Raw genomic sequence first — 11,924 nt, forward strand, 5'->3', positions numbered from 1 at the left:
TGAGCTGTTTTGGTTTATTGTGCAAATACTGCTTGGCATCTTACTTTCTTTAGGTCTAGGATCGAACCAAATATGTTCTATGTTTTCTTTTTCTATCCTTGATCACTGAGCCCCTTTTGAAATAAGGGTTTCTTGGAGAAGTTGAATTGAATGTGTTTAGTGGAACTCATTTATATTAATCTGTGTTTAGTGGTGAATAATTACTGATGGACAAGCACAAAGATTAAACTACAAAACATGATTAACTTTTGGTCTTATCTTATGCCACTTACCTCCTTCCGGAACTCTTTTTTCTCTTTTTTTTTTTTTTCCAAATCACATATTTTTCAATCTGGATTCAGCCGAGGCATTTTCCTGTTATTAATAATCATTCATTGGTCTTTCTGATCCAAATGGTCTATCTGTTTGGCTGTAGCTTGATTTGATAAAAGCACCTGTTGTAATCAGATGGGTATTTGCTTATCCCATGCAGGTGCAGAAGTAGCTATTCTCTGCATGACAAAATCTGGGGAGATTGTCAATTATCAGGCGTTCACGAACTCAAAGGGCATGTACTCAGTAGCTGAGACTATGCCAGAGAGTAACAGGTGGGATGGATGTTTGGCAAGGCCAATCAGCAGTTTTCATGAACACTGCACTCGACTTGGTGGCTCCAATTCAGGAATCAAGTTCAGTTATAATCATCCATCAGGATTTTCTCATACTCTTAGGCCATTCTTATACAAGCCTATCAATTCTCCTTTATACTGTGTTTGACAATGTGCTCCATGTACAAATTTATAGGATGAAAAGTGTGGATAACGCTGCTTGGAAATTTTTATTAGTAAAAAATATACAGAAATTGAAGTGCTGAGCATCTACCTTCTGTGCTATCTTTTGTTGTCTATCTTCTGTGCAATCCTTTTGTGTCTAAAAAGCAGACAGAAGACATGAGGTTATGTTCTGGGTTTTGCCTGGGTTTTTCAGGTGCTGCACCAACCCACCAACATAACAAGAAAAATATGAAATCAAGGTTGTTAACCACAATTCGGTTTTACAACAGCAGACTGGGCAATCGCTTAGCACCAACCAGATGTAAGTCCCCACCTTATCTTTATAGTGTTGTTGCTGGCAGGGTCTACACTACACCCAATCTTCTGTAACTTGCCGCACAGTTCCTGGTTAAGAAAATAGTTTCAGAATACTATGACTTGCCACTTGAGGCGGATCTCCATCTGATTGAATTGACTCTCTTTCCTGCATGTTGCACTCCATAGGCTACTGAAGATGCCACCGTTGAAGAGGCTACCAGCCAGCTGTATATTTTTAGTGAGAAAAGAAACTAACTATTAAGAAGATTTTAGGCTAAAGTGCAAAGGAGCAACAGCACAAAATTTGTCATCTGCTCCCATAGTAGGTTTGAATTTGTATCTCAATGAACCTAAAGTCATCAGAAGAAACTAGTTTAAGCCAGCATACCTCAGGTAGTTAATGTATGACTGTGTTTCTTCTGTGCCTAATTCTGGTTGAAGAAGAGCCAAACCAACTAATATTAACTGGAATAGTGTATTAACCTGCAATTTGAAGAAGATCACTGATCATAAGAAGGTAAGACCTAAGAAGGTACATCTGTTCCAGCTGATGCTATGATGTTCAGTAATGGCTGTCCAGTGAATCATGTCCAAGTCCAAAGGAAGGGAAAACAAAGAACTATCAAACCTAAATCAATGAAAGCTGACACAGAGCAAGAGTTACAGTGTTACACAAACAAGTACATAATTGATCAACCATCTCTACAAGTCCTTGCCAACTAACCTGTCATGACATTTAAACTACAAATGTTTTAGTTGTTATTCAGAATTTTAATGTTCAGTCTTTCTAACAACTCTCCTCAAACAATCAAAAGTTCTATAAGAAACCAAAGGCACTAATAGTTCGTGCAGAAAACAATGCACAACAAGAACACAGCATGGAAACCCAAGCAAATATTTCCGAGACTCTGCCAAGAAGATACTAAAATGACTGCAGGTGTAAAATAATAAGTGACATCAAGTTTATCCAGACTAGGAGAAGAAAAGTATACCTTACTGATAAAGAGGGGTTCCACCTTCACAGGTTGAGTTGTATCCAGGTCAACAAAATCAGACCAACTCTTCCACTAAAATGAAATGCACAAGTACAGTTAGAATAGCAAGTTCCTGTCAACATACTAATACAGATCAGCGATTCTTTGAGAAAAATTAGCCTCACCTCCCAGCCTAAACTAGCTGCTCTTTGATAGCAAGCCGCACCAACAAGAGCAACATCTCTTAGCACGATAAGAGCAACAAGCCCAGCTTCACAACCACAATTTAAAAAAAAAAAAAAAAGTTCAGAAGGTCTTTTCGATCAAGTATTCAGCTGCAAACAAAAACTCAAAAGAGTACTCACGGTGCAATAGGTCCTTTTCTACCATCGCTAGAACAACGAAGCCAATTAGAACCTTTACACCAGGAATACATAAATTCAGCAATGAGGTAGAAGAGCAAACCAGTGCTTGATCCAAATAAAGTTCCTTTTTAATCATTCAAGGTTTTTTTCTCTTTTGTGAAGAATTAATTCAAATAACTTCATTACCAAAATCTATGCTTGAACATAAGATGTTTTTACCTTATCGGCAATGGGATCAAGGTATGATCCTACAACTGAATCGATTCCCATCTTCCTTGCAACATAACCATCTAGCTACAAAAATAAGAAGAAAACAAATTATCCAGAAATGCAAACCATGTGGTAGTGTGGGCAAAACCTATACCCACCCAGTCCGTGGCGCCAGAGATGGCCAACCCTACAAATGCTGGAAGATACAATTCATTCACGATCATCCTGCATCGAGAAAGTAGTTACTAATTAAGAGAAATCTAACTTCCCACTAAACAAGAGTACGTTTTTTTTCCTCTCAGTCGGTGTGTCCATGAAGGTGGGTGGTCTGCGTGGTTGTTTCAGAATTGCGCACTGTATAATGCTAATGCCAAATTGACAATTTAAAATAAAAAATCGATATTATAAACATGGTGCCGCCTCAATGGAGAAGACAACTTTTCAGGATATGAAAGAAGATGCAAAGGCTTTCATGATTCACTATCGTAGCGGCCTAATTCCCAAACTTTAGAAATTGATTTTAGGCATTTCCAAAAATTACTTGAGAAGCTGTGAAAATGCCAAAAAACAGCAAATGCTTCAATTTGCTGAATAGCCACCCTTCCGAAAAGAGAAAAGGTTGAAGGAAGCAGAGTGACCTACCATCCTAGAAAAGGACCAGAAACCAATCGACTAATTGAAATCAAGTTCGGCCAGTTCCAAATGCTCTCTCCGACGACTCTAACTTCCGCACACGTAACAGGTCGCGCACCATTCGAATCCTTCCTCTCAGCAACATTCTCCGCATTCGGGTCTGATCCAAATTCTAACCTCAAAGGAAAATTTCCCTTTCGAAACAAACCCAATGACTCCGGTTTCCTGAAAACGAACTCCCCGCGCCAATACAAAGGCGTTGCGAATTGCAAGAGCTTGTAAGCGGGAGAAGACAAGAAAAGAGGCCCGGATTCAGGAACCCACTTGGTTGAAGGAGAGAATATCCTCGAACGAGATGAATTGAGACGAAGATCTGTAGCAAAAGGAATCTGCAGACAGTGAGAAGCGAACGGAATTGCAGCTGAGTGTAACCGAACAACCAGATCCCTCGGATCAGCGTTTCTGCTGTTCTTCACGATACTCCTAAGAGAACTAAAAACCGCCATTAAAGGCAAAACGAAGAAGAAACAGAAAAAAAGAAACTTGGTATGGAAGCAGTCAGGGTTTTAACAGGATTTTGGGGGTCTGTAAAATTCTCGTTCCTACCCGCGGCTAAGGGTGGCTTTCTAACCGAGCCGGCTCGGTTCGATTCGGTTTACCCGAATCTCGAGCCAAGTTCGAGATCCGTTATCAGCTCGTTTAAATTAACGAGCCGAGCTCGACCGAATTGAGTTCGGATCGAAAGCTCGCGAGCCGTCACGTTAATTTAACGAGTCAGCGCGGGATTCGGGCGAGTCGGGATCGGAGCAAGAGCGAGAGCGAAGGGGGAAAAATTCTTCTTCCCCTTGTCACCGCGGAGCCCCTTCTGCCGTTGCTGTGGCTGCCTCTCTTGTTGTCGATAGCTGCCTTGCCGGCCGCCTTTTGCCTTTCTGTCGCCACTAATTCTGTAGCAGCCACTTGATTTCTTTTGCCTCGTCTGTTGTCGCTTTTGTTTCCGTCATCGCCATCTCCGTCGCAGCCGTTATCCCCGACGAAAGTTCCTCGTCGACGGAAAACCAGTTAAGGGGAGATCCCCCCCCTCCCCGCGTGAAGATGATTAAAAAAACAGAAATGAAAAAAATTGAAATTAAAAATACATTTTAGTATAAATAAGTTTCTAATTGAAAATTCTTATTAAAAAATCATATAATTTTTCAAGTAAGATTTTCCTGCCAAGATGAGCTAGATAACCGTATAGAAATTTTTTTAATAAGTATTTGACAGTTAATACTGTAATACTTTTAGCATGAGACAATTTTCATAGCAATTTTGTGTTTGACATTTTATTCGATTAAAAATTTATCGATAAATATAGTAATATATTAGATTAATTATTAATTTTTATTTATCTCACTAGAAGAGGTAATAATAGGTCCATTTAACTTTCCTAAAAAAAATTTAAAATATTTCTTGTAATTTTCTAATAAGTCACTAATAGTAATAGAATTTTATTTAAAGATTTTTTTGGAAATATGTATCATATAAATTTTCAACTAGGGGCACTAAGGAGGCTATAGTAAATTTATGGCCAAATTCAAAAATTACAAAATAAGCTAGACAACATTTGGAGTAAAAAAATTAATATTGGTGTGTTCTAATCTATTATTGAAATTCAATCTTGAACTTCCTCTATCATTTTTTTTAATTTTATATATAATTTTATTTGACTTATATTTTATATATAATTTATTTGACATATATTTTATACAGAGTATTAAATGTAGGTTAAACTCGAACTCGGTTAAAATTATTAAATTCGAGTTCGATTACAATTTTAGGTTCGAGGCTAGGGTTAGTCGAGCTCAAATTCAAAATATTTAAATCAAGTTCGGCTTGAACAATGTTCAGACTTATCTAGATTTGATGCCACCCTTATGCCTAATTTTAAGTAGTGGTCATTCTTAAATTTATGTAAAATGTATTTATAATTTTATATACAATTTATTTGATATGTATTTTTTAAAAAGTTTTAAATGTATGTTGGAGTGCAAACTCGAGACTTGTATTTTAAAAAAAATTTAAATGAATGTTGAAGCTCGAGTTCGGCTCGAACTCGGTTAAAATTATGAGGCTCGAGTTTTATAATAATTTTAGGCTCGGCTTGAGCTTGAGTTTGAAATATTTAAATCAAACTCGGCTCAAACATAGGTAGGTTCGGGCTCGGCTTGATGCCACCCCTACCTGTGGCCACATCAAAGCAAATTTACGGCTTGGCTCGTCTAGAGCTCAAAATATTTAAATTAAGTTCGGCTCAAATACAAGCAGTTAAAACCGTTCATGGTTAAGATCCGAAACACGCCAGGTGTAATTTCCCGGGTTGTCAGTGTTGTCCACGTAAGCGGGAAACTTACGCGAATCCGTTTTCCAGGAAAGAGGGTAAAAAAATTTAAATAAAGGAGGGAGCCTCGGTACAAAAATCTCCCGACTTTTGCAGCGCGCATCTGCTTCATCCATTGTTTGTTATCTCTGGCACAAAGACACGTCTCCTTGATTGGAAAACCTTCTTCGGTCAAGAATTCGGTTTCCGAGTCTGCTTTTTCGTTTTCTTCTGCTGTCAATGCGAGGACATTCTTCGTGAAGCGTCGTCTTTGGGTTTGACGTTGCAGAGACGTTCACCGGAGGAAGAAGAAGGTAATGATTGGAATGTCTTCAGAAGTCCAAAAGCGTCTTCTCTTCTTTGTGCTGTAGAGACGAGTGACGATTGCTATCAAAGACGTTTACGATTAGTCGTATACAGTGAGAGGTGATTCAGAGTTTTCAGCACGAGTTCAAGACGCTTTAATGCTCAGAATTTCAGGTCAACGTGAAAATGCAAATGGAAGATCAATTCACAGCAACCTATGCTTTATCATTGTCAGGGAGGGGAAGAGAAGAGGAACAATGGTGAATTTAAATTACTCACCTTTCCTTCAGAAATCAAAATTTCCAACTTTCAACTACAATAAAACAATTACCTGCAAAAGTTCTAGCCATTTCTTTTATTTTGGCGATTTTCATCCTGTCCACAGGACAAGCATTTTTAGAATTCAAAACAACTCAAACTAATAGAATCACCAGTGCAAGGTTCTGATTCCTTGTGTCAGGAGAGTGAACTTCCCTTCTGCTTGGCTGGCATTTGTTGACTAAAGCTGGCAATAAGATTAACTTGCAAGTATCTTCCTCAATTTCTCATGGAGCTCTCACATGTTCTCTACAAGCCTTGGCTTTGCCTTGGGGAGTAGGGATAATCATCAACTGCTGCTGCAACTCCATTGGTTCTTGAATTTAAATTGCTAGCTCCTTCTCTGCAACTCGAAGTGTCGGATGGAATGCTGATGCACTATGGTAGAGAAGGAGCCTTCTACAGCATGTAATGGTGATTCTGCTGCATCAAAGCAATTCAGTCAGATCTGATTACATGCGGTTCAAAGCACCAACCAATACATCATTGGCGACCAGGCCGTTCAAATTATTAGGGAAATGCCGTGGCCAGACAGAGATCAGCCTTTTACAGGCATTCAGAAACATATAGTAGCAAAATTGCCACTTTGAAAATAAGAAACAAAAAATTCAGCAGTAAAAGAATACTTCATCTAGTTAACATTTTGATTAAAACAGCCAAAGAGAAGTAGCACTGGAACTTCCCCATTGAATTCTGAACCATGTCCTAGTGTGTGCAATTAAATGCAATTAAACATCATACATCTCTCACAAATAATGTACAATATGAAGCTTGAATTAAGGACAGTTTCTTGTGTTAACAATATAAATGCAAAAATATTAAAAGCAAGGACAAGAGGTATCATCCAGAATATACAATATATTTTTATATAGTGAGTGCTCACCTTGTGAATATTATTCTGCCATCTCCGCTGCAAGAACTTTAGCTCCATGATTGATCACTTGTTGGCAGAATCCATCTCCCATTGTGGCAAATCAAAATAACTTTAGGAACACTAAGATTTCAAAGAAAGTTGCCCAACAGCCAATGGATACACAAGGAAGTCAAACACTTAATCATGGCAGAAAAAAGATGGAAAGCACCAGGCCAAATTTTAAGTGTAGGGTAAAATGTTCTTGGAGAGAGAAGGCTATCTCATTATTGAGGGGGCGAGAGAGAGAAGAGGCAGCTTGGAGCAGATGGAAGTTTGCACAGGTATTATACCAAATTCTTTTGCGTATCTCGGTATAGAGCTTGGAGCCCAGGAAGCCTAAAAAATGTGGTATTTCACATCATTACCTTGTAAGGAAATTACAGAAAAACTGTTAGCAAGTTATACAGGGTTGTCTTCCTCTGGGTAAGGACTAGTATTTGGACCATAGCCACACTCATGCAGCTGCCTGATCAATGCATTCAGCTTGGCATAGATTTGATCAGATTCAGGGTGGGATCGATCCCCAGTGACAAATGCATGTACACCTCTGTTCAGCTCTACCCAACTACATCCTGGTGCCTTTCTCACATTTTGGTGTACCATGGCCTGCCTAATCTGTATAACATCTTCATGTTGCCCAAGAGTACCATAAAAATTCGAAAGCAGCACATAGGACCCACAGTGCTCTGGGTCAATCTTGAAGAGGACCTTGGCAGCCAGCACAGCCAAGACTGCATCACTATAAATCCAACAAGCAGCTAATAATGCTCTCCAAACTACAGGACTGGGTTTTGTTGGCACAGTGATTGCCAATCTGAATGCCTCATCAAGTAGTCCAGCCCGTCCCAGCATGTCAACTCCACATGCATAATGCTCCACTGTGGGAACCACCCCATAATCCTGTTCCATGCAATATAAGAGCTTTTTTCCCTCATCTACAAGGCCTGCATGGCTGCAAGCTGATAACAACCCGACAAAAGTAACCTCATCTGGATTCAATTGCGTCTTGCACATGCAAGCAAATAGTTCTAATGCCTCGTTTCCATATCCATGCAAACCATATCCCTTGATCATGATATTCCAAGATGCTGAGTCAGTCTCTTCCATTCTATCAAAAACTAATCTAGCATCCCTCAGACTTCCACATTTTACATACATGTCCATGATCGCATTCTCACCATAAACATCGCCATTCCCTACTCCTCTCAATCCATTAACAATCATGTACCCATGAATCTCCCTACCGTGCACCAATGCTGCCAAATGTGAACAAGCAGGCAGGGCTGCAGAGATTGTGAAAGGATCAGGCAGAATTCCAGCACAACGCATCCTGTCAAAGAGCCTAAGTGTTCCATCATGATCACCTGATTGTTCATGTACTGAAATAATTGAATTCCAGGAAAAGATGTCCCTGGCATCCATTGTTTCAAAGATCTTTCTTGAATCATCAATCATGTTGCATTTACCATACATGTCAATTAATGCATTTGAGACCACCACATCTGATCTGTATCCTGCCTTCTCGATAAACCCATGAACCTTTTGTCCATTCATCAATTCCTTAGTTGTTGCAAAAACAGATAAGACCCCACTAACAGTAAATTTACTTGGAATTAGTCCTTCTACCATCATTTCCTGGAATAGCTCCAGTGCCTTATTGAATTCACCTAACTGTGCATAGCCATTAACCATTGAATTCCATAACACCACATCTCGATCAAGCAGTTCATCAAACAGTCTTCTTGCTGCATCTGTTATATTGAACTTCAAATAAAAATTGATCAAGGAACTAGCAACAAAAAGATTAGATTCCGAAACAAATTTGATTGACTCGGCATGAATTTTTTTTCCTTCATGCAAATCTGAGAAGTCAGAACATGCCCTGAACACACAAGGATATGTAAATTCATCCGGGGAGACACTCTCTTGCCGCATTTCATGAAATAGTTGAATGGCATCCCTTGCCAAACCATTAGTGACTAACCCAGAAATGATTGCATTCCAGATGAAGACATTAAAATTAACAGCCTCATAAAAAACGGACAAAGCATAGTCCAGGTGGTTGCACTTTGAATACATGTTAATCAGGCTCGTTATGGAATATGGGTATTTCAGGAATCCATTAACAACCAAATAAGTATGAATCTGCTTTCCTTTGAAAATATTTTTCTGCAGAGCACAGACCTGTAAGGAAGAGATCAAACCACTGAGCTCACCCAGAGAGAACAGATGTTCGGCTTTGTGACGGAATCCAGCTCTTAAAGTTTCCAAAGTATAGAAAAGATTGCAGCAGAAGTTAAATGTCTTTTTGGTCAGTTTAGGTGAACTCAGCACTTTTAGGTACATTAGATGCGTTGAATTTTTTATTTACCAGCTGGTTCTCTGTCAAGGCAATGTTCCAGAGGACAGACAAAACCTTTTTCTTTCCTGCAGAGAAACTAGGAAAAGAGAAGAACAGTTTAAGTCAACATGCATGGGGAGGAAAATTAATTTTTTTTCAAAAATTAAAGAAAGAGTTACCTGGAGTATGAGAGCAAGCTTCCAAAAGTGACACTTTGCTTTACCGTCAAGGTAAACCCCTTCCTATAAGTCCTAACAAAACACGTGATGTTAAGAACTCATTCTATATAGAATTAAATCACTATGTTCTGTAACCACGATTCAATGCTAGTTATAGATGATCCCATCTTAGTTTCCGATCTTTTTTGAAAATGAAACATCCCATCAGATACCAAACACTTTTAAAGTTTTAATATCAATCCATGTGAAAAAAGGATGAAATTTCAAACATACCCACCTCAAGACATTTAGCAAGGAAGTCCAGAATGGTTGAGATGGAAATAGAAAAAAGTATATTAAAGAACTAAGATACGAAATTAAATTTACTGAAACAAAAAAAATTGAGAGATAACAACCATCCCTATCCGTAAAGCTACAAAAGAATCGAAGTATTTCCTTGTATTCTCCTGGTTGTGTGTTGCTGTCAAACGACCTTCTTGGTTCTAGGCAACTTATAAATTTCTCGTTCTGTTTTAACCACTTAATTAAAGCAAACAAAAATATTCAACAAGTTCAAGCAAATCTTCAACAAAGTTAACAGCAGTAAAGTAAATGAGAGTAAAACAACCACTCTCTCTGCTTTTTTTTTTGGGGAGAAGAGGTGCATTTCATTGAAAGCCTGAAGGCAAACAGGAAAAAAGAACTAAGAGGATGGAGAAATGAGAAGGGACAACTCGGTTTCAAACTTATCAGATACAAAATTTCAAAACTTTAAATTCAATGAAAGAACAAACGTCATTTAACCTTAGGAAAGCAAAGACTTTTCAAACCGAAAATTAAAAGAGGAACACGAAATCAGAAAGGGTTGAAAAAGAGGAAAAAGGGGAATGACACAGTTTCTGACTTACCTATTTCCTCCTATCCTTCTTCTTCCTCTGCTATCTTCTTCATTCCGTCGCACGCCCTCTCTCCTTTCTCTCTCTCTTTCTTCCTTTTTTTCGCTGGAAATCGAATGAACCATCCCCAGCCTTCCCCCCTTCTTTCTTTACTGCTTCTTCTCTTTTCCCCTCTTCGTTTTTTTTTTTTTAAACCCTTCCTCCGGATTTGCCACAATGCCCCCTCTATAAAAAAGAGTCTTCGCCTTCTATAAAAACTCATACATAACCTCGTAGTCTCATCTGAAAGAACATACCGTGTACCAATTTTCAGCCAAAAGTTTCTGCCAGTTACAAGAATTCGTATAATCCAGTCCCAAGCACCCTCTGATGCTCCATAAAACTCAGAAAACTTGTATAAACGAATGAAAGAAGAAAGGACCAAACAAGCAGAGAACTTACAAGTAGTTCAATCCAAATGCTCGCAAGCATCGACTTTAACTAACAATGTTTGGTGGATTTAGGTGAGAACGGAGGTAATAATAGATTGGGACAGAACTGAGAGGTAGACAGATTATGCTGAGATTTATCGTCATGGTGGAGAAGGCGGGAGTTGCAGGCGCCAGAGAGAGACGCCTCGGACGTTCGGAGAGGGAAGCGACGAGACGCGAGAGCCTTATAACAATTTTCTCTCCTTTTTCCCACAAAAGTAGAAAACAAATTTCCTACTCTTTCTCCACGTTTTCTCCCCTTTCTCTCAATCCAAATAGCTCTTCGACATATATGGATGATGTGATACGAAAGAGCTTTAAAAAGTGAAACATGTGACAATGGTATTTAAGCCGTTGGATCAGCGCATGAGATAGATCAATGATCAGTATTTCACATTCCTTTAACTTAACACGGAGAGCGAGGCTAGATAGAGATAGAGATAGAGATGGCAATGTGGGAGGGGGGGGGGGGGTGTGGGGGTGGTGTATAGTCCACAATGAATTGGAATGAATTCTCCCCACATTAACTAGCTCATCAAATAATAGCGTTAGTGTAGAAAGAATTGAATTGAAGTAAGATTACACCATTTCATTCACTCAAGAAAAAACAAGGGAAATTTTATTCATACCTATTTTGCGAATCAACTACTTTCCTCACGCGTTGCTTCTTCTCCTCCCCCGAAAGGAAAAATTTATCTCGTCATCTCTCGTTTTCGCTCTCAGTTTTCTCTTGTTATCGCTTGATTTTTTTCGCCCCATCTTCTTCTTCTCTTCTACGCATCTCCTCTCTGTTTCTGTCTCAACCTCTCTCTTCCTTCTTCCTCTCTCGTCTCACTCTCTCTTTTCCCTCTCGGTCTCCCTTTCCCTTCTCGTTCTCTCTCTTCTCTTTCCTCCCCCCCCCCCCCCCCCCATTT

At 39.1% G+C, this 11,924-nt stretch overlaps 2 protein-coding genes across 4 annotated transcripts; both read right to left on the minus strand.

Annotated features, from left to right (window-relative positions):
• Positions 1-732: 732 nt before the first annotated feature.
• LOC137937716 (cardiolipin synthase (CMP-forming), mitochondrial-like) lies at positions 733-3,758 on the minus strand. The gene is made up of 8 exons (XM_068782846.1): positions 3,262-3,758; positions 2,778-2,844; positions 2,629-2,703; positions 2,410-2,461; positions 2,230-2,315; positions 2,063-2,137; positions 1,459-1,553; positions 733-1,295 (listed from the first exon to the last, which is right to left on the minus strand). The coding sequence occupies exons 1-8, from the start codon at positions 3,756-3,758 to the stop codon at positions 1,184-1,186; spliced, it is 1,059 nt and encodes a 352-aa protein (XP_068638947.1). The 3' UTR covers positions 733-1,183.
• A 3,671-nt stretch (positions 3,759-7,429) lies between these two features.
• Positions 7,430-11,253, minus strand: LOC137937694 (pentatricopeptide repeat-containing protein At3g14730-like). 3 transcript variants are annotated; one of them, XM_068782833.1, is made up of 5 exons: positions 10,982-11,253; positions 10,553-10,822; positions 9,666-9,728; positions 9,517-9,583; positions 7,430-9,329 (listed from the first exon to the last, which is right to left on the minus strand). In XM_068782833.1, exons 2-5 carry the CDS (start codon positions 10,663-10,665, stop codon positions 7,545-7,547), a joined length of 2,028 nt encoding a protein of 675 aa, XP_068638934.1. In that variant the 5' UTR covers positions 10,666-10,822; positions 10,982-11,253; the 3' UTR covers positions 7,430-7,544. The 3 variants fall into 3 exon arrangements, with proteins under 3 accessions (XP_068638934.1, XP_068638918.1, XP_068638926.1); XM_068782817.1 differs by having other exon boundaries at positions 9,666-9,737; XM_068782825.1 differs by having other exon boundaries at positions 9,666-9,737; positions 10,553-11,253.
• Between the last annotated feature and the right edge of the window lie 671 nt (positions 11,254-11,924).

This window comes from Aristolochia californica, unplaced genomic scaffold, assembly GCF_029961685.1.
Source record: "Aristolochia californica isolate CCGP_79_NKW_82.1479 unplaced genomic scaffold, dmAriCali1.0.hap1 SCAF_10, whole genome shotgun sequence".
NCBI lineage: Eukaryota > Viridiplantae > Streptophyta > Magnoliopsida > Piperales > Aristolochiaceae > Aristolochia > Aristolochia californica.